We start from the raw sequence: 23599 nt of genomic DNA, 5'->3' as shown, positions 1-23599 counted from the left end.
TGAAACTTCAAAGCTTTTGCACAGCAAAGGAAACCATAAACAAGATGAAAAGACAACCCTCAGAATGGGAGAAAATATTTGCAAACGAATCAACGGACAAAGGATTAATCTCCAAAATATATAAACAGCTCATTCAGCTCAATATTAAAGAAACAAACACCCCAATCCAAAAATGGGCAGAAGACCTAAATAGACATTTCTCCAAAGAAGACATCCAGACGGCCACGAAGCACATGAAAAGATGCTCAACATCACTAATTATTAGAGAAATGCAAATCAAAACTACAATGAGGTATCACCTCAGTCCTGTTAGAATGGGCATCATCAGAAAATCTACAAACAGTAAATGCTGGAGAGGGTGTGGAGAAAAGGGAACCCTCTTGCACTGTTGGTGGGAATGTAAATTGATACAGCCACTATGGAGAACAATATGGAAGTTCCTTAAAAAACTAAAAATAGAATTACCATGTGACCCAGCAATCCCACTACTGGGCATATACCCAGAGAAAACCGTAATTCAAAAAGACACATGCACCCGAATGTTCATTGCGGCACTATTTACAATAGCCAGGTCATGGAAGCAACCTAAATGCCCATCAACAGATGAATGGATAAAGAAGTTGTGGTACATATATACAATGGAATATTACTCAGCCATAAAAAGGAACGAAATTGAGTCATTTGTTGAGAAGTGGATGGATCTAGAGACTGTCATACAGAGTGAAGTAAGTCAGAAAGAGAAAAACAAATATCGTATATTAATGCATGTATGTGGAACCTAGAAAAATGGTACAGATGAGCCGGTTTGCAGGGCAGAAGTTGAGACACAGATGTAGAGAATGGACATATGGACACCAAGGGGGGAAAACTGCGGTGGGGTGGGGATGGTGGTGTGCTGAATTGGGCAATTGGGATTGACATGTATACACTGATGTGTATAAAATTGATGCCTAATAAGAACCTGCAGTATAAAAAAACAAACAAAACAACTAATACTAAACTTTCATTGGGTTATTTGTATGGAAATATGTTAGTATAAATGTTTCAGACATTACATGAAATTTCTAAAAAAAAAAAAAAAAAAAAAGAAATGAAAAAGGAGACGTTAACAACTGACACTGCAGAAATACAAAGAATCATGAGAGATTACTACAAGCAACTATACGCCAATAAAATGGACAACCTGGAAGAAATGGACAAATTCTTAGAAAAGCACAACCTTCCGAGACTGAACCAGGCAGAAATAGAAAATATAAACAGAGCAATGCCAAGCACTGAAATTGAAACTGTGATTAAAAACCTTCCAACAAACAAAAGCCCAGGACCAGATGGATTACAGGCGAATTCTATCAAACATTTAGAGAAGAGCTAACACCTATCCTTCTGAAACTCCTCCAAAATATAACAGAGGGAGGAACACTCCCAAACTCATTCTATGAGGCCACCATAACCCTGATACCAAAACCAGACAAAGATGTCACAAAGAAAGAAAACTACAGGCCAATATCACTGATGAATATAGATGCAAAAATCCTCAACAAAATACTAGCAAACAGAATCCAACAGCACATTAAAAGGATCATATACCACGATCAACTGGGGTTTATCCCAGGGATGCAAGGATTCTTCAATATACGCAAATCAATCAATGTGATATACCATATTAACAAATTGAAGGATAAAAACCATATGATCATCTCAATAGATGCAGGAAAAGCTTTTGACAAAATTCAACACCCATTTATGATAAAAACCCTCCAAAAAGTAGGCAAAGAGGGAACTTACCTCAACATAATAAAGGCCATATATGACAAACCCACAGCCAACATCATTCTCAATGGTGAAAAACTGAAACCATTTCCACCCTGATCAGGAACAAGACAAGGTTGCCCACTCTTACCACTATTATTCAACACTGTTTTGGAAGTTTTAGCCACAGCAATCAGAGAAGAAAAACAAATAAAAGGAATCCAAATCGGAAAAGAAGTAGTAAAGCTGTCACTGTTTGCATATGACGTGATACTATACATAGAGAATCCTAAAGACTCTACCAGAAAACTAGTAGAGCTAATCAATGAATTTGGTAAAGTGGCAGGATACAAAATTAACGCACAGAAATCTCTTGCATTCCTATACACTAATTTTGAAAAATCTGAAAGAGAAATTAAGGAAACACTCCCATTTACCACTGCAACAAAGAGAATAAAATACCTAGGAATAAACCTACCTAAGGAGACAAAAGACCTGTATGCAGAAAACTATAAGACACTGATGAAAGAAATTAAAGACGATACAAACAGATGGAGAGATATACCGTGTTCTTGGATTGGAAGAATCAACATTGTGAAAATGACTATACTACCTAAAACAATCTACAGATTCAGTGCAATCCCTATCAAACTACCACTGGCATTTTTCACAGAACTAGAACAAAAATTTCACAATTTGTATGGAAACACGAAAGACCCCGAATAGCCAAAGCAATCTTGAGAAAGAAAAATGGACCAGGAGTAACCAGGCTCCCTGACTTCAGACTATACTACAAAGCTACAGTAATCAAGACAGTCCGGTACTGGCACAAAAACAGAAATACAGATCAACAGAACACGACAGAAAGCCCAGAGATAAACCCACGCACATATGGTCACCTTATTTTTGATAAAGGAGGCAAGAATATAAAATGGAGAAAAGACAGCCTCTTCAATAAGTGGTGCTGGGAAAACTGGACAGCTACATGTAAAAGAATGAAATTAGAACACTCCCTAACACCATACACAAAAATAAACCCAAAATGGATTAAAGACCTAAATGTAAGGCCAGACACTATAAAACTCTTAGAGGAAAACATAGGCAGAACACTCTATGACATAAATCACAGCAAGATCCTTTTTGAGCCACCTCCTAGAGAAATGGAAATAAAAACAAAAATAAACAAATGGGACCTAACGAAACTTAAAAGCTTTTGCACAGCAAAGGAAACCATAAACAAGACGAAAAGACAACCCTCAGAATGGGAGAAAATATTTGGAAATGAAGCAACTGACAAAGGATTAATCTCCAAAATTTACAAGCAGCTCAATATCAAAAAAAACAAACAACCCAATCCAAAAATGGGCAGAAGACCTAAACAGACATTTCTCCAAGGAAGATATGCAGATTGCCAACAAACACATGAAAGAATGCTCAACATCATTAATCATTAGAGAAATGCAAATCAAAGCTACAAATGAGGTTATCACCTCACACCAGTCAGAATGGCCATCATCAAAAAATCTACAGACAATAAATGCTGGAGAGGGTGTGGAGAAGAGGGAACCCTTTTGCACTGTTGGTGGGAATGTAAATTGATACAGCCACTATGGAGAACAGTATGGAGGTTCCTTAAAAAACTAAAAATAGAACTACCATATGACCTAGCAATCCCACTACTGGGCATATACCCTGAGAAAACCATAATTCAATAAGAGACATGTACCACAATATTCATTGCAGCACTATTTACAATCGCCAGGACATGGAAGCAACCTAATTGTCCATCAACAGATGAATGGATAAAGAAGATGTGGCACATATATACAATGGAATATTACACAGCCATAAAAATAAATGAAATTGAGTTATCTCTAGTGAGGTGGATGGACCTAGAGTCTGTCATACAGAGTGAAGTAAGTCAGAAAGAGAAAAACAAATACCGTATGCTAACACAGATATATCAAATCTAAAAGAAAAAAGTTATGAAGAACCTAGGGGCAGGACAGGAATAAAGACGCAGACATAGAGAATGGACTTGAGGACACAGGGAGGGGGAAGGGTAAGCTGGGACGAAGTGAGAGAGTGGCATGGACTTATATACACTACCAAATGTAAAATAGATAGCTAGTGGGAAGCAGTCGCATAGCACAGGGAGATCAGCTCGGTGCTTTGTGACCACCTAGAGGGGTGGCAGGGAGACACAAGAGGGAGGAGATATGGGGATATATGTATATGTATAGTTGATTCACTTTGTTATACAGCAGAAACTAACACACCATTGTAAAGAATTATACTCCAATAAAAATGTTAAAAAATAAAAAAGAATTTTTAAAAAAAGAATTATATCCCCTTTTCTCAACTAATGAAAATACTTTTTGTTCGTGAAAGAAACCTGAAACCTCAACTGAGCCAGATCGACACCAGGATGCCTCAGCTCGGGTAGGGAACAGGGAACACAGCAATGCTCACTCCCGCTAACGTACCGAGCGCCACTCTCTCCACATGTATGTGCAAGGACTTATTTTCACGAGCCAGTGAGTATCGTAAAAAATGTGTGCCAATGGGGCTTCCCTGGTGGCGCAGTGGTTGAGAATCCGCCTGCCAATGCAGGGGACGCAGGTTCGAGCCCTGGTCTGGGAAGATCCCACGTGCCGCAGACCAGCTGGGCCCGTGAGCCACAACTACTGAGCCTGCGCATCTGGAGCCTGTGCTCCGCAACAAGAGAGGCCGCGATAGTGAGAGGCCCGCGCACCGCGATGAAGAGTGGCCCCCACTTGCCGCAACTAGAGAAAGCCCTCGCACTGAAACAAAGACCCAACACAGCCATAAATAAATAAGTAAATAAATAAAAATTAAAATGGAGATTTCTAAAAAAAAAAAAAATATGTGTCCATGGAGTCACACTGAGAAAAGAGTGCGTGCTGCCACCACCACGAGTTGATAAGCATGTTATTTTTTAAAGGACTAGGCAACAGAGGAGCACGTGAAACGAGGCACCAGCGAGAAAGCCATCCACCCACCTTGTCTGACACGGCCCAAGGTCAGAGGAAAAGCACCACTCGCGCGGCCTGTGCCAGGCATCAGAGCAGTCTGGATGTCTCACCCAGAACCTTAGCGTTTTACGACAGTGGCAGGAACTAACCTGTTCACCAAGCGTTTTCTTTCTCTGGACTGAACTAATAAGGCCACTAAGGAAAGTATCAGTATAGATGACGGGCTTAAAACCCGCGGAGAACATGCCGCCAGGCTGGGCACACAAGCACTGTGGCGACACAACCAGGCACAGGAGACCTGGATGTCCCCTCAGGTCCCTCTGCAGGATGCAGGCTGCCGCATGTTCCCCATCGGGTGGATTTTAAAGTTATTTTAGCCTCGTGGTTCTCAAAGTGGGGTTCCCTGGCCAGCAGTATCAGCATCACCTGGAGCCTCAAGAAATGCAGATCCTCAGCCCGATCCCAGGCCAACGGAGTCACAAGTCAGGGTCTGAACAAGCCTTTCAGAGGGTTCTCAACAGGCTGAAGCTTGAGAGCCCATCTTACATAGGACTGGCCACATTACTTGCAGGCCTTGGTGCAAAATAAAACTGTGGGAACCTCTGTTCAGTAATTATGAAGAACCCCAGGACAGTGACAGCAGAGCATTCAACCAAGCTCAGGGCCCTCCTCTGCAGCTGCCCAAGCCGCTGGCCCTGGTTTTAAGGGGTGGGCAGCACTTTCCACGTGTATTCAGAATGGTTCTTCCCATAAGGAGCCCACTCCTGACTGCTCCAGCAAAGATGATCCTCCTATTTGTACTGACCTGGTACTCTCATGGAAGCCACCGAAAAGGATTAACTGTCTCTTCCAGGCCACCATCCGATGTCCACTCCGTCCTGAAGGACCGCCTGGTGATCTAAAATGGAACAAAAAAAAAGAAGAGAAGCTTGGCAGATGGCGGAAGAGTAGGACGTGGAGCTCACGTCCTCCCACAAACACACCAAAATACATCTACAAGTGGAACGACTCGCACGGAACATCTACGGAATGCTGGCAGAAGACCTCAGACTTCCGAAAGCACAAGAAAACCTCCACATAACTGGGTAGGACAAAAGGAAAAAGAAAAAAAAAGTGAAAGGAGTTGGGACAGGACCTACACCCCAGAGAGGGAGCTGTGAAGGAGGAAAGGTTCCTGCGCCCTGGGAAGTCCACTCATCGTCAGGGAGATCAGCCTGGACAGACGGGGAGCTTTGGAGCCTCCGAGGAGAGCGTAACAGCCAGTTTGCGGACGGCAACACGGAGAGTGCCCTGCACAGACAGTCGGTACAGCTGCCCTGCACTCCCCAGCCTGAGACACTCATCCACAGGTGTGGGGGGCGGCTGCATGCTGAAGCTTGGGCTTCGGAGGTCAGACCCAGGGAAAGGACCAGGGCTGGCACACAGAGACAGCCTAAAGAGGCTGGCCTGTGGCAACTGAGGGTGTGCTCGGAAGAAGCCTGGGCCTGTCAGAGAGGCAAGGTGCCATTGTTGGGGGGCATGGAAGGAGAGGAGCAGGACCACCATAAGAGCTTCCTTCCTTGTGCACGTGCTCTCAGTCAACCGGACACACGAGCTCTGGGCTGGGTGTGAGCCGCCACCACCGTCATGGGCTCTAGAGGCAGGCATGGGCCATCGCCACTGCTAAGACACACACAAGCAGACCCGAAGCACTGCCCCCCGCTGTCCTGGGAGGGCACGGGCCGCCACCACAAGGCCCGCGAGCAGGCCCCAAGCACTGCCCCTGCTGTCCCAGGAGTGCATGGGCTGCCGCTGCCACCACAAGACCCATGAAGAGGTGCCAAGTGCTGCCTGCACTGCCTCGGGAGGGCATGGGCCACCACCACCAAGAGACCCGCCACCAGGCGCCAATCACTGTCTCTGCCCTCTTGGGAGCATGCGGGCCGCCACCACCACTACGAGAACTGGGAGCAGGGGCCAGCCACTGCCCCCGCCGTCCAAAAGCCTCAGGGGCCGCCGCCACTGCGGGGAGACCAACAAGCGGGCACTGATCGCTGCCCCCGCCACACCAGGAGCGCACACGGGCCACCGCACCTGCACACCCCACATCAAGGGGATCATGTCCAGCATACACTGAGGAAAGAGGCAGCAAGCATCCAGACTAAAAGCAGCCCCTCAATGCCAGACAAGATGGCAGAGTAGAGGATCGAGCTCACCTCCTCTCAAGAAAACACCAAAATCACAACTAACTGCTAAACAGCTATCAACAAAAAAGACTGGGGGGCTTCCCTGGTGGTGCAGTGGTTAAGAATCCGCCTGCCAATGCAGGGGACATGGGTTCGGGCCCTGGTCTGGTAAGATCCCACATGCCACGGAGCAACTAAGCCCGTGCACCACAACCACTGAGCCTGTGTTCTAGAGCCCACGAGCCACTACTGAGCCCATGTGCCACAACTACTGAAGCCCATGAGCCACGACTACTGAAGCCCGTGAGCCACAACTACTGAAGCCCGCACGCCTAGAGCCCGTGCTCCGCTACAAGAGAAGCCACCACAATGACAAGCCCGTGCACCGCAAGGAAGAGTAGCCCCCACTCACCACAACTGGAGAAAGCCCACGTGCAGCAACAAAGACCCAATTCAGCCGTAAGTAAATAAATAAACAAACAAACGTTTTAAAAAAAGACCAGAAGCTACCAAAAAAGATATTTTACACCCAAAGACAAAGAAGAAGCCACAACGAGATGGTAGGAGGAGCACTTTCACAATATAATCAAATTCCATACCCGCCAGGTGGGTGACCAGCAAACTGGAAAATAATTATATGGTAGAGGTTCTCCCACAGGAGTGAGAATTCTGAGCCCCACGTCAGGCTCCCCAGCCTGAGGGTCTGGCCTCAGGAGGAGCCCCCAGAGCTCTTGGCCTTCATGGTCAGCAGGGCTTGAGTGCAGGATCTCCACAGGACTGGGGGAAACAAGAGACTCCACTCCTGGAGAGCACACACAAGATTTCGTGTGCACTGGGACCCAGCACAAAGCAGTGACTCCACAGGAGCCTGGGATAGACCCACCTGCGGGTCTTGGAGGGTCTCCTGGGGAGGCAGTGAGTCAGATGTGGCTCACTGTGGGGGCAAGGACACTGGTGGCAGAGGCCCCAGGGAATATGACCAGCGTGAGCTCTCCTGGAGGTCGCCATTTTGGCACCAAGACCTGGCCCCACCCAACAGCCAGCAGGCTCTAGTGCTGGGATGCCTCAGGCCAAACAACCAGCAGGGGAAACACAGCCCCTCCCATCAGCAGACAGGCTGCCTAAAGTTGTACTGAGCTCACAGTCACCTCTAAACACACCTCCCGACATGGGCCTGTCCACCAGAGGGACAAGACCCAGCTCCACCCACCAGTGGGCTGGCTCCAGTCCCTCCCACCAGGAAGCCTGCACAAGCCCAGGACTAACCTCACCTTCCAGGGGCAGACACCAAAAACAAGAGGAACTACAATCCTGCAGCCTGCAGAAAGGAGACCACAAACACAGAAAGTTAGAGAAAATGAGTTGGCAAGAAATATGTGCCAGATGAAGGAACAAGATTAAAAACCCAGAAGAACAACTAAGTGAAGTGGAGATAAGCAATCTACCTGAAAAAGAATTAAAAGTAATTACAGTAAAGATGACCCAAGATCTCAGAAAAAGAATGGAGGCACAGACCGAGAAGATACAAGAAATGTTTGATAAAGAGCTAGAAGATTTGAAGAACAAACAGATGAACAACACAATAGCTGAAATGAAAAACACACTGAAAAGAATCGATAGCAGAATAAATGAGGCAGAAGAATGAATAAGTGAGCTGGACAACAGAGTGGTGGAAATCACTGCCACAGACTAGAATAAACAAAAAAGAATGAAAAGAAACGAGGACAGTCTCAGAGACCTTTGGGACAACATGAAACACATCAACATTCACAATATAGGACTCCTAGAAGGAGAAGAGAGAGAGAAAGGGCCCGAGAAAATATATGAAGAGATTATAGCCGAAAACTTCCCTAACATGGGAAAGGAAACACTCACTCAAGTCCAGTAAGTGCAGAGAGTCCCATACAGGATAAACCCAAGGAGGAACACGCCAAGACACATATTAATGAAACTGACAAAAATTAAAGACAAAGAGAAAATATTAAAAGCAACAAGGGAAAAGCAACAAGTAACATACAAGGGAATCCCCATAAGGTTTCTTCAGCAGAAACTCTGCAGGCCAGAACCGAGTGGCATGATACACTTAAAGTAATGAAAGGGAAAAACCTACAACCAAGAATACTCTACCCAGCAAGGCTCTCGTTCAGATTCAAAAGAGAAATCGGAAGCTTTACAGACAAGCAAAAGCTAAGATAATTCAGCACCACCAAACCAGCTTTACAACAAATGCTAAAGGAACTTCTCTAGGCGGAAAAGGCCACAACTCGAAACAAGAAAATTATGAATGGGAAAGCTCACCAGTAAAGGCAAACACACAGTAAAGGTAGGAAATCACCCACACACAAATATGATATCAAAACCAGCAATCGTGGGGCTTCCCTGGTGGCGCAGTGGTTGAGAGTCTGCCTGCCAGTGTGGGGGACGCGGGTTCGAGCCCTGGTCTGGGAGGATCCCGCATGCCGCGGAGCGGCTGGGCCCGTGAGCCACGATTGCTGAGCCTGCGCGTCTGGAGCCTGTGCTCCGCAACGGGGGAGGCCGCGACGGTGGGAGGCCGGCGCACCGCGATGAGGAGTGGCCCCCACTGGCCGCAACTAGAGAAAGCCCTCGCACAGAAACAAAGACCCAACATAGCAATCAATCAATCAATCAATCAATAAATCTTAAAAAAAAAAAAAAAGAAAACCAGCAATCGTGAGAAGAGGAAAGTACAGATGCAGGATATAGGGAATGTGTTTGAAATTAAGAGACCAGCAACTTAAAACAATCTTGTATATATTCACTATATAGACTGCTTTACCAAAACCTCATGGGAACCACAAACCAAAAATCTACAACAGATACAATAGACACACACACAGAAAAAGCAATCCAAACACAAGACTAAAGATAGTCATCAAATCACAAGAGAACAAAAGAAGGGAAGAAAAAAGACCTACAAAAACAAATCCAACACAATTAACAAAATGGCAATAAGAACATACATATCAAGAATTACCTAATATGGAAATGGTTTAAATGCTCCAAACAAAAGACAAAGACTGCCTGAACGGATACAAAAACAAGACCCATATATATGCTGTCTACAAGAGACCCACTTCAGATCTAGGGACACATACAGTTTGAAAGTGAGGGGATGGAAAAAAGGTATTCCATGCAAATGGAAATCAAAAGAAAGCTGGAGTAGCAATACTCATATCAGACAAAACAGACCTTAAAATAAAGACTGTTACAGGAAACAAAGAAGGACACTACCTAATGATCAAGGGATAAATCCAAGAGGAAAATATAACAATTGTAAATATATATATACACCCAACATAGGAGCACCTCAACATGTAAGACAAATGCAAACAGCCATAAAAGGAGAAATTGACAGTAACACAATAATAGTAGGGGGCTTTAACACCGCACTTACATCAATGGACAGATCATCCAGACAGAAAATCAGTAAGGAAACACAGGCCATAAGTAACACATTAGACCATCCAAAAGCAGCAGAATACACATTCTTCTCAGGCGCGCATGGAACATTCTCCAGGATAGGTCACATGCTGGGCCACAAAGCAAGCCTTGGTAAATTTAAGAAAACTGAGATCATATCAAGCATCTTTTCCAACCACAACACTGTGAGATTAGAAATCAATAACAGAAAGAACTTAAAAAAAAAAAAAACACAAACACGTGGAGGATAAACAACATGTTATTAAACAACCAATGGATCACTGAATAAATCAAATAGTAAATAAATAAATAACTAGAGATAAAAGACAATGAAAATACGGGAATCCAAAACCTATGGGATGTGGCAAAAGCACTTCTAAGAGGGAAGTGTATAGCAATACAATCTTACCTCAGGAAACAAGAAAAATCTCAAACAACCTAACTTACACCTAAAACAACTAGAGAAAGAAGAACGAAACCCAAAGGTAGTAGAAAAAAAAAATCATAAAGATCTGAGCAGAAATAAATAAAATAGAGACAAAGAAAACAATAGCGAAGATCAATGAAACTAAAAGCTGGTTCTTTGAAAAGATAAAATTGATAAACCTTTAACCAGACTCATCAAGAAAAAAAGGGAGAGGGGTCAAATCAATAAAATTAGAAATGAAAAAGGAGAAGTTACAAAAGACACCACAGAAATACAAAGCATCCTAAGAGACTACTACAAGCAACTCTATGACAATAAAATGGACAACCTAGAAGAAATGAACTAATTCTTAGAAAGGTACAACCTTCCAAGATGGAACCAGGAAGAAATAGAAAATATGAACAGACCAATCACAAGTACTGAAATTGAAACTGTGACTAAAAATCTTCCGACAAACAAAAGTCCAGGACCAGATGGCTTCACAGACGAATTCTATCAAACATTTAAAGAGTTAACACCTATCCTTCTGAAACTCTTCCCAAAAACTGCAGAGGAAGAAACATTCCCAAACTCATTCTATGAGTCCACCATCACCCTGATACCAAAACCAGACAAAAATACCACAAAAAAAGAAAATTACAGGCCAGTATCACTGATGAACACAGACGCAAAAATTCTCAACAGAATACTAGCAAACCAAATGCAACAATACATTAAAAAGATCATACACCACGATCAAGTGGCATTTATCCCAGGGATTCAAGAATTCTTCAATATATGCAAATCAATCAGTATGATACACATTAACAAACTGAAGAATAAAAACCATGTGATCATCTCAATAGATGCAGAAAAAGCTTTTGACAAAATTCAACACCCATCAATGATAAAAACTCTCCAGAAAGTGGGCAAAGAGGGAACGTACCTCAACATAATAAAGGCCATAGGCCATAGATGACAAACCCACAGCTAACATCATTCTCAATGGTGAAAAGCTGAAAGCATTTCCTCTGAGATCAGAAAAAAGACAAGGATGTCCACTTTCACCACTTTTATTCAACATAGTTTTGGAAGTCCTAGCCATGGCAATCAGAGAAGAAAAAGAAATAAAAGGAATTCAAATTGGAAAAGAAGAAGTAAAACTGTCACTGTTTGCAGATGACATGATACTATACATAGAAAATCCTAAAGATGCTACCAGAAAACTACTAGAGCTCATCAATGAATTCAGAAAAGTTCCAGGATACAAAATTAATACACAGAAATCTCTTGCATTCCTATACACTAACAATGAAAGATCAGAAAGAGAAATTAAGAAAACAATCCCATTTACCATCGCATGAAAAAGAACAAAATACCTAGGAATAAACCTACCTAAGGAGGAAAAAGACCCATACCCTGAAAGCTGTAAGACACTGATGAAAGAAATCGAAGATGACACAAACAGCTGGAAAGATATACCATGTTCTTGGATTGGAAGAATCAACATTGTCAAAATGACTATACTACCCAAAGCAATCTACAGACTCAGTGCAATCCCTATCAAATTACCAATGGTATATTTCACACAACTAGAAAAAAATTTTTTTAATTTCTATGGAAACACAAAAGACCCCAAATAGCCAAAGCAATCCTGAGAAACAAAAACGGAGCTGGAGCAATCAGACTCCCTGACTTCCCACTATACTACAAAGCTACAGTAATCAAAACAGTATGGTACTGGCACAAAAACAGAAATATAGATCAATGGGACAGGATAGAAAGCCCCAAAATAAACCCATACACCTACAATCAGTTAATCTATGACAAAGGAGGCAAGAATATACAATGGAGAAAAGACAGTCTCTTCAATAAGTGGTGCTAGGAAAACTGGGCAACTACATGTAAAAGAATGAAATTAGAACATTCTCCAACACCATACACAAAAGTAAACTCAAAATGGATTAAAGACCTACTGTAAGGCTGGATATGATAAAACTCTTAGAGGAAAACATAGGCAGAACACTCTGACATAAATCACAGCAATATTTTTTTTGGATCCACCTCCTAGAGAGTAATGAAAATAAAAACAAAAATAAACAAATAGGACCTAATGAAACTTAAAAGCTTTTGCACAGCAAAGGAAACCATAAAAAAACAAAGACAACCGACAGAATGGGAGAAAGTATTTGCAAATGAAGTGACTGACAATGGATTAATCTCCAAAATATATAAACAGCTCATGCAGCTCAATATCAAAAAAAAACAAACAAACAACCCAATCAAAAAATGGGCAGAAGACCTAAACAGACATCTCTCGAAAGAAGACATACAGATGGCCAAAAAGCACATGAAAAGATGCTCAACATCATTAATTACTAGAGAAATGAAAATCAAAACTACAATGAGGTTATCACCTCACACCTTACCAGATGGCCATCATCAAAATATCTACAAAGAATGAATGCTGGAGAGGGTGTGGGGAAAAGGGAACCCTCCTACACTGTTGGTGGGAATGTTAATGGTGCAGCCTCTATGGAGAACAGTATGGAAGTTCCTTAAAAAACTAAAAATAGAGCTACCATATGACCCAGCAATCCCACTCCTGGGCATATATCCAGAGAAAACAATAATTCAAAAAGACACATGCACCCCAGTGTTCACTGCAGCTCTATTTACAATAGCCAGGACATGGAAGCCACCTAAAAATCCATTGACAGAGAAATGGATAAAGAAGATGTGGTACGTATATACAATGGAATACTACTACTCAGCCATAAAAAAGAATGAAATAATGCCAGTTGCAGCAACATGGATGGACCTACAGATTATCATACTAAGTGAAGTAAGTCAGACAAGGACAAATATCATATCACTTAAATGTGGAATCTAAAAATATAATAATAATACAAATAAACTTATCTACAAAGCACAAACAGACTCACAGACTTCAAAAATAACTGATGGTTACCAAAGGGGAAACGTGGAGGGGGGAGGGATAAATTAGGAGATTGCAATTAACATATACACACTACTATATGTAAAATAGAAAATCAACAAGGACCTACTGTATAGCACAGGGAACTCTACTCAATATTCTGTAATAACCTATACAAGAAAAGAATCTGAAAAAGAATGGATATATGTATATGTATAACTGAATCACTTAGCTGGACACCTGAAACTAACACAACATTGTAAATCAACTATACTCCAATATATAAGAAAAATTAAATTAAAAATAAAAAAGAACCACTTTTTACACCAATTTATTCTGTAAGCACTTACTGGGTACCATCAAATTTGACCACAAGCTACCAAAACCACCCTGAGTATAACTAACTATTATAAACTCTAGAATAGAACAGGAGAAAATCTCTATGACCTTGGAGTAGATAGAGATAGACGCTAACAAACTGTACTCCATCAAAATAAAAATCTTCAGCTCTTCAAAACAAACCACTAAAAAATAAAAAGGCAAGTGATGGACTGGGAGAAGTATTTGCAAATATACATCTGCAAGTGACCTGTATGCAGAATATATAAAGAATCCTTACTACCTTATCAGTAAGATAAACCACCCAATAAAAACACAGGCAAAAGATCTGAACAGAAAGTTCACAAAAGATATGAAAACAAAATTCACAAAAGATAGAAAAATTATATATAGACATACAAACGACTAACACAAATATGAAATGTGGTCAAGGTCATTAGATGCCAGCTGTTTCATACCCGAAGTGAGCTCCTCCCTGCACCCCGCGGGGGGCCTGAGACAAAAGACGGCACCCAGAGGTGTGAGGCCGGGAAGCACTGGAGCCCGCTCCCCCGCCCCCTCTCTGCTGTGGGCAGGGTGAAAACGGGACAACAGCTTCTCACAACCGCCACACACAGACTCAGCACACAACCCAGCAACGTGACACCAGACATTTACTCAAGAGAAATGAGAAGACAGGTGCACACAAACACCTCCACGTGTTCACAGAAGCTTTACTCCTTCCTGACTGTCCAAAGCTGGAAGCGGTGGGAAGTGCTCCGAGTAAACAGATACACAAGGTGTGGTGTGTTCATCAGACAGAACACGCGTCGGCCATAGAAAGGAGCCATCTACTGACACCACACCACAACGTGGACGGTCTCAAATACATCATGAACAAGGGAAGCAGGGAGACGGAGGAGCACGGACTGGGTGATTCCACGTGTATGAGATTATAAAAAGGCAAAATGAATCCCTGGTGACTGCAGCCACCTGGGGCTCGAGGTTAGGGAACTGACTGCAAAGGGGCAGAAAGGAACATTCCAGGGTGATGGAACGTTCTGTCTTGGGTATGGGGGTGGCTACACAGGTATATATAGTTGCTGAAATTCATCTAACTGTACACATAAAAGGTATACATTTTATAGAATGTAACTGTATCTCAATAAAACAGATATAAAAATACACAGCAATAAAAAAAAAACCACGAAAAGGGACTTCCAGCTTCTGGTTCAGCATATAAGGAGCCTGGAAGTTGCTACTCTGTCCTATAAAAAGCTAAACAGACTGAAAAATCCACAGTTCTTGATCTGTGAGAGAGGTGAGGACACAGGGAACACTGCTGCCCACAGACTGGAGAGACGGGCAGTGACACAAGAGTTGTGCTCGGGGCGGGGGACACACACACAAGCAGAGACCCCAAGAGGAACCAGTGCTGCGGTAGAAACTAGGGTAGAAACCCCTAGTTCAGCTGAAGGCTCAGTGCAGACAACCCTGAGAGTGGAAAACTCCAGGTGGACCGCATCACTAGGGTACCCACAATATTGTGAGGTTTACCTCCAGGGGCTCGACCGGAGTCCCACAGTAAATATCAGAGAAAAACCCCCTCGTGCTTCTGGCAGGGGGAGAGGAAAAGGAACCACTTTGAGGGACATCAGAGCCCTGTTCTTAACAAGGCCGGCCCTCGAGGGAAACTAGTTAACCACAGCCTAAGCTGCTGCGTATTATCAGAGCCAAAATGACCTGGAGGAAGAGAAATACCCACCTCCAGCCCACTCCAGCCACCCTGTCCCACCTAAGGGGATGGAAAAAACTGAGAAACACTGGAGAAGTTCATGGTGCAGAGGCACAGGCGTCACTAGAAGACCTAAACCCAATCAAAGGACTAGCGACCGCTTCCCCTCCCTCCTCATCACCAGCGACCTATTTATAGCAGTTCCTTTCACAGATACATCATGTCCCGCAATCGAGAAAAAATTACAAGGTATACTAAAAAGCAAAAAACACAATTTGAAGAGACAAGCGTCAGAACCAGACATGGCAGGAATGCTGGAATTCTCAGACCAGAAATTTGAAACAACAATGTTTAATATGCTAAGGGCTCAAATGGACAAAGCAGACAGCATGCAAGGACAGATGGGCAATGTAAGCAGAGATGGAGGTCCTAAGGAAGAACCAAAAAGAAAGCCTAGACATGAAAACCACAGTGACAGAAGTGAAGAATGCCTTTGATGGGCTTGTAGTTAGACTGGACACAGCTGAGGAAAGAATCTCTGAGCTAGAAGATCTCTCAATAGAATCCTTGAAAACCAAAAAGCAAGGAGAAAAAGACTGGGGAAAAAAAAAGCACAGAATATCCAAGGACTGTGGGACAACTACACAAGGTGTAATGTGCATGTAATGGGACTATGAGAAGGAGAAGAGAGCAAGGAACAGAAGAAATATTTGAAATAACACTTACTGAGAATTTCCCCAAATTAAATTCAGACACCAAACTACAAACCCAGGAAGCTCAGAGGATGCCAAGCAGGATAAATGCCAAAAACTACACCTTGCTATATCATTTTTAAATTATAGAAAATCAAAGATAAAGAAAGTATCCTGAAAGAAACCAAGGGAAAAAACACCTCACCTACAGAGGAACACAGATAACAATTACATCCAACTACTCCCCAGAATCCATGCAAGCAGGACAAGAGGAGAAATATTGAAAGTGCTGAGAGAAAAAACCCAGTCACCTAGAATTCTGTACTCTATGAAAGTATCCATCAAAAGTGAAGGAGAAATAAAGCCTTTATGAGACAAATAAAAATGGAGAGAATTTGTTGCCAGTAGACCTGCCTCACAAGAAATGTTTAAGGAAGTTCTTTAGAGAAAAGGAAAACAATATAGGTCAGAAACTTAACTGATCAAACAGGGAACAGGCTGTTTAAAATAATAATAGCAACAACGTATTCGGTTATGTTTGCTTTCGGGCCTGTGTGCGTGAGTGTGTGTGTATACATGTATACGCCTCTGAGGAATATATATTTCTGTGTGTATATATACTCACATATGTGTACATATAAGTGAAATGAATGACACAATGATACAAGGAATTGGAAAAAGAAATTAGGGTTATCTTGTTCTTACAAGGTACTCACAACATCTGTGAAGTGGTATAGTGTTATCTGAAAGTGGACTTGGATTAGTTGTAAATGTACACTGCAAACTATAGGGCAACCACTTAAGTAAAAAAAGAAGTATAACTGATATGCTAAGAAAGGAGAGAAAATGGAATCATAAAATCCTCTATTAAAACCACAAAAGGCAAAAAAAAAAAAAAAAAGAGTGGAGGATAAAAACAAGAACAAATAACAAGGGCAACACACGGAAAACTATAACAAACATGGTAGATACTGTATCAGTAATCACTTTGAATGTCAGCGGTGTAAATGCACCAATTAAAACACAGAGACTATCAGAGTGGATCAAAACACAAGACCCAATTACATATTATCTACAAGAAACCCACTTTAACTATAAAGACGTATATGGATTAAAAGTAAATGGAATGGGGGCTTCCCTGGTGGCGCAGTGGTTAGGAATCCGCCTGCCAATGCAGGGGACATGGGTTCGAGCCCTGGCCTGGGAAGATCCCACATGCCACGGAGCAACTAAGCCCGTGCGTCACAACTGCTGAGCCTGCGCTCTAGAGCCCGCGAGCCACAACTACTGAGCAACCCCCACTTGCCACAACTAGGGAAAGCCTGCACACAGCAATGAAGACCCAATGCAGCCAAAAATAAATAAATTTAAGTAAATAAATTAAAAAAAAAAAAAAGGAAATGAAGAAAGATATACCATGCTAACAATAATCAAAGGAAAGTAACAGTAGCTACATTAATTTCAGATGGGGCAGACTTCAAAGCAAGGAAAGTTGTCAGGGATAAAAAGGGCATTACATAATGATAAAGGAGTCAATTCTCTAAGAATACATAACAATTTTTAACAGGTATGCACCTAACAACAGAGTGTCAAATTACATGAGGCAAAACTAACAGAATTGCAAGGAAAAACAGATGAATCCATTATCATTGCTAGAGAATTCAATGCCTCCCTCTCAAAAATGGACAGATAAGATACAGCAAGCAGAAATCAGTAAGGATACGGTTGAACTCAACAACACCATCAATCAAGTGAATAAAATTGACATCTACAGACTACTTCATCCAACAACAGTAGAATACACATTTTTCTCAAGCTCACAAAGAACACTCACCAAGTCAGACCACATTCTGGGCCATAAAACACATTGTAACAACGTTAAAAGTACAGAAATCATATAATGTCTACTCTTACACCACGAAAGAATTAAACTAGAAATCAGTAACAAAAAAAAATAACTGGAAAATCCCAAAAAAGGTAGAAATTAAACAACACACTTCTAAATAACACATGGGCCAAAGAATTATTATCAAGGGAAATTTTTAAATATTTTAAGTCAGATGGAAATGAAAAGACAACTTACCAAAATTTGTGGGATGCAGTGAAAGCAGTGCCTAAAGGGAAACTTATAGGGTTGAATGCACATATAAGAAGATCTAAAATCAGTAATCTAAGTTTCCACCTTAGGAAACTAGAGAAAGAAGAGGAAATTAAACCCAAAGTAGGCAGAAGAAAAAAAAAGAATTACAGCAGAAATTAATGAAATTGAAAACAGGAAATGAATAGAGAAAAAAAATGAACAAAACGAAAAGCTGGTTCTTTGAACAGACTGATAAAATCAATAAATCCCTAGCCAAGCTAAGAAAAAAAGAGACAGGATACAAAGTACTAATATCAGAAATGAGGGCTTCCCTGGTGGCGCAGTGGTTAAGAATCCGCCTGCCCATGCAGGGGACACGGGTTCGAGCCTTGGTCCGGGAAGATTCCACATGCCATGGAGCAACTAAGTCCATGCGCCACAACTACTGAGCCTGTGCTCTAGAGCCCGCAAGCCACAACTACTGAAGCCCACGTGCCTAGAGCCCATGTTCCACAACAAGAGAAGCCACCACAATGAGAAGCCCACACACGGCCGCTTGCCGCAACTAGAGAAAGCCCGCGCACGACAATGAAGACCCAACACTGCCAAAAAATAAATAAATTTAATAAATTAAAAAAAAAAAACAAAGACCCAACGCAGCCATAAATAAATAAATAAATAAATAAATTTATAAAAAAAGAAATGAAAGCAGGGACATCACTACAGATCACGTGGAAATTAAAATGAAAATAAAGGAATACTGTGAACAATTCTATGCCCACAAATTTGATAGCCTATATGAAATGGACCTACATGAAATGGACTTCCTTGAAACAATTGTGTGTCAAAATCCACACAAGAAATAAACAATCTGAATAGACCTATATCTATTAAGTAAAAGTAATCAATAATTAATAACCTTCCAAAACAGAAAGCCACGAGGCCCAGATGGGTTCACTGGTGAAATCTACCAAACATTTAAGGAAGAAATTATACTAATCCTCTACAATCTCTCTGAGGATAGCTTCTATCCTCTATCCAGCATTACTCTAATGACAAAACCAGACAAAGACATTATAAGAAAACTACAGGCCAATATCTCTTGTGAACATAAATGTAAAAATCCTCGACAAAATATGAGCAAATTGAATCCAAAAAATATAAAAAGAAGTATACACTATGACCATGTGGAATTTATCCCGGGTATGCAAGGCTGGTTCAAGGTTTGAAAATCAATATAATCCATCACATTTGACAGACTAAAAAAGACACATCACATGATCATATCAACAGTTGAAAAAAAGCATTTGACAAAGCCCAATACCCATTCATGATAAAAACTCTCAGTAAACTTGGAATGAAGGGGAACTTTTCCAATTTGATAAAGACCTACAAAAGAACTACAGCTAAAGTCATACTTAATGATGAGAAACTTGAGGCTTTCCCACTAACAGCAGATACATGGTAAGGATATTCTCTCTCACCACTCCTTTTCAACTTCGTACTGAAAGTTCTTGCTAATGCAACAAGGCAAGAAATGGAAATAAAACGTATACGTGTTGGGAAGAAAGATAAAAACGTCTTTGTTCACAAATGACATGATCATCTATGTGGAAAATCCTTAAGAACTGACAGGAAAACTTCTGGAATTAGTAAGCATTTATAGCAAGGTTGTAGGCAACAAAGTTAATATGCAGAAGTCAACTGCTTTCCTATAAACCAACAATGAACAAGTGAAATTTGAAATTAAAAGCAGTATTGTTTACATTAGCACTACAACATGAAATACTTAGGTATGAACCTAACAAAATATATATAAAATCTTTATGGGGAAAACTGCAAAATTCTGATGAAGAAAATCAAAGAAGAACTAAGTAAATGGAGGGACATTCTGCGTTCATGGATAAGAAGACTCATTATTGCCAAGGTGTCAGTACTTCCCAACTTGATCTATAGATTCAACAGTCCCAATCAAAATCCCAGTAAATTATTTCATTGATATCAACACACTAATTCTAAAGTTTAAGTGGAAAGCCAAAGGACACAGAATAGTCAACACGATATTGAAGGAGAAGAACAAAGTTGGAGGACTGATGTTACCTGACTTCAAGACTTACTATAAAGCTACAGTAATCATGACAGTGTGGTGTTGGTGAAAGAGTAAACAGGTAGATCAATGGAAGAGAATAGACAGCCCAGAAATAGAGTTCCATAAATATAGTCAACTGATCTCTGACAAAAGAGGAAAGGCGATACAATGGAGCAAAGACAGTCTCTTCAACAAATGGTGTCGGAACCACTGAACATCCACATGCAAAAGAATGAACCTGAACACAGACCTTTCGCAAAAAATGCTCAAAATGGATCACAGGCCTACGTGTAAAGTAACTGATGGATAAGCTGGACTTATAAATTTAAAACTTCTGCTCTGCAGAAGATAGTATCAAGAGAATTAAAAGTCACAGTCTGGGAGAAAATATTTGCAAAAAACACATCTGATAAAGGACTATTATCCAAAACACACAAACAACTCTTAAAACTCAACAGTAAGGAAACAACCTGATGTAAAAAGAGCTGACGTGGTCACCCGGGCACACTCACCAGGTACCTCTGCCCACCTTGTTTTGCACTGGTGCTATCTCAATCTGGCTCTCCCACCTATACAGTCCAACCACTAAGTCAAGGCTGCAAAAGATGGTCACAACCTGAGCTGCCCAGTCCAGCACTTCTCTATACAAGGCATTATTTTCCATTTATTTCCACAAAGCTTTCCCGCACACCAGGTGCCCTAAAAACAATACAACGCAAAGACTCTCAAAATGAAAGAGAAGCTTGAGCTGCCCAACCCAGCATCTCCCCACTAGCAAATCTGAGATGAACATTTCATCACATACTGCTATGAGGACCTCCAGGATCTTCCCTTACTCCAACCTAGAACAAATTCCATTCTTCTCACCTTTCTTGAAGTGCTTGATCATCCTAGTCTCTCTCTCCTAATGCCCTCAGCTTATTAACTTCCCTTTTAATGTGTCATTCAAACCAACCATGGTACTCATCCATGGAAAGTCCACCGAAAATTACCCGTTCCATATTCCTGAAGACTATATCCTGCTAATCTGATCTTTAAGCATCAGTCTTGGAGTAGCCTCACTGCATGCAGATGACTACCGGCGTTTCAACTTACTAAATACTTCTCTTCTACTAGCAAGGGCAGCTTCTTTAAATGCTACATTTATATGCAACCTACAGGGAAAACTTACCCCACTTCAATTTCATCTTGCTAGATTTGGTCCGACACAAAGATAATTTTGGATGCTGAATTGCCAACCAATTTATTTGCTTTTCTTCCCAGTTTTTTTTTTTAATTTATTTATTTTTAATTTTTTTTTTTTTTTTTTTTTTTTTTTGGGCTGCCTTGGGTCTTCATTGCTGCGTGCAGGCTTTCTCTAGTTGCAGTGAGCGGGGGCTACTCTTCCTTGCGGTACACATGCTTCTCATTGCAGTGGCTTCTCTTGTTGCAGAGCACGGGCTCTAGGCGCACGGGCTTCAGTAGTTGTGGTGCACGGGCTTAGCTGCTCCACAGCACGTGGGATCTTCCCAGACCAGGGATCGAACCCATGTCCCCTGCACTGGTAGGTGGATTCTTAACCACTGTGCCACCGGGAAGTCCTTTCCTAGCTGTTTATCACCCACAAATCTAGTAAGCATGTTTTCTTTTCCAAATTCATGATAAAAATCCCAGACGGACGAGGTTCAGAAGGAGGGTCTGCGCCAGGCCACGACACCACCGCCGCAGGTCGCGCCGTCACTGGGCCCTGACCCTGCCTGTGCGCTCTGCAAGGTGAGAGCAGCGCTCTCCTCGGAGCCGGCCCCACTCCACAGGCTGAAGCGGCTGGCACGGCTTTTCCATGTCCCGGGGCTGGGTGCCTAGGAGACAAGCCACAATGTACAGCTGCACAACAGAGAAGGTGAGTGAGAAGAACACCACCGTGCTGGGCAAGCAACAAACCCCCCTTCTGAGAAACTGTCTGTTACAATACTTTGTAAGTACAACCTGGGAAACAGGTTTTCTTTTCAAAAACTAATAGGTTTGCTTCCAATTCTACTTCAAAAAAGGTACACAGGAGAGCCCAAAACGCTCCCAATGTTACTCCAGTAACCGTGAATGTAATGGCCCAGTGACCTATGGAAGCAGCACCAGCGAGCCAAGTCATCTCTAGATGACTCCCCAGAGCCGAGACGGCCAGGTTAGGGCCTCCTGCAGCCTCTGGCCACAAATCTGATGGGTGTTCTGTCCTTCGGTGAGCCAGGCATCAAGGACTCAATTAACTTTCTGTGGCAGCAGCCAAGTGCCACTGTGTTTTGTAACCGAAAAGGGAAATTTTTTCTATAAAAAGACTCCATATACCCCTTTAGAAAATAAAGCCACCCAAAAAAGCCCGTTTATATTTGAATCTCCAACAGGCACTTTTCAACTGCCGTCACTCCTAAATATGGAGTCTTAAAAAATTAACATGTCCTACTCAGCCAGCTCTATAAGCAGCGCAAAAATACATGTGTACTTTCGTGGGAGCGAGTGCTTCCAGCACATGTGAGCTGCGTGCAGAGCAGCGCTGCGGCAGGGCACACCGCCACTCAGCATCACCCAGGCCCCTTCCAGCCAGCGGCTGCGGTGACGTTTACAGAAGACGCACACGCGTCTGATAGCTCCATGGGCTTCGGGTACAAACAGAGTGTTAAGCACTCAGTATGCAAATGCTTCCCTGAGTTATTTGAAAGTTTACACCTTACAAAAGATACACCATAGTACCATGCTGTTCCCGAGATATTTACTGAGCAAAGGAAAAATTTCTCTCACAATCCCAGAGATTCAAGGCCACACAGGCCGACCTGACGGGGAACTTAGTCTAGTGGCCCATCCTCAGGAAAGGAAAGGGCCCTCCTCCAAGAATGGTTCCGATGTGGCCAGAGCAGGAAACGCAGGCAAGAGCATCTCCCCCTTCATCAAACAGGCCGCCTTCAGAATTCAGCCCCACTTTTCCAAGTACCATTAAACAACAAATTGGGAGCTTAGTAAGT

The 23599-nt window shown here is 42.2% G+C and overlaps 1 protein-coding gene across 1 annotated transcript in view; it reads right to left on the bottom strand.

Annotated features, from left to right (window-relative positions):
- The window catches only part of KLHDC4 (kelch domain containing 4), a 60220-nt gene that overhangs the window by 17695 nt on the left and 18926 nt on the right, over positions 1–23599 (bottom strand). The window contains exon 6 of the mRNA XM_068528915.1: positions 5551–5643. Coding sequence (XP_068385016.1) covers positions 5551–5643 — 93 coding nt within the window. The remainder of the gene's footprint in view (positions 1–5550; positions 5644–23599) is intronic.

This window comes from Eschrichtius robustus, chromosome 19, assembly GCF_028021215.1.
Source record: "Eschrichtius robustus isolate mEscRob2 chromosome 19, mEscRob2.pri, whole genome shotgun sequence".
Classification (NCBI taxonomy): Eukaryota; Metazoa; Chordata; class Mammalia; order Artiodactyla; family Eschrichtiidae; genus Eschrichtius; species Eschrichtius robustus.
Note: the sequence above shows the minus strand (reverse complement) of the source record. Positions and strands in the feature narration are given on the sequence as shown.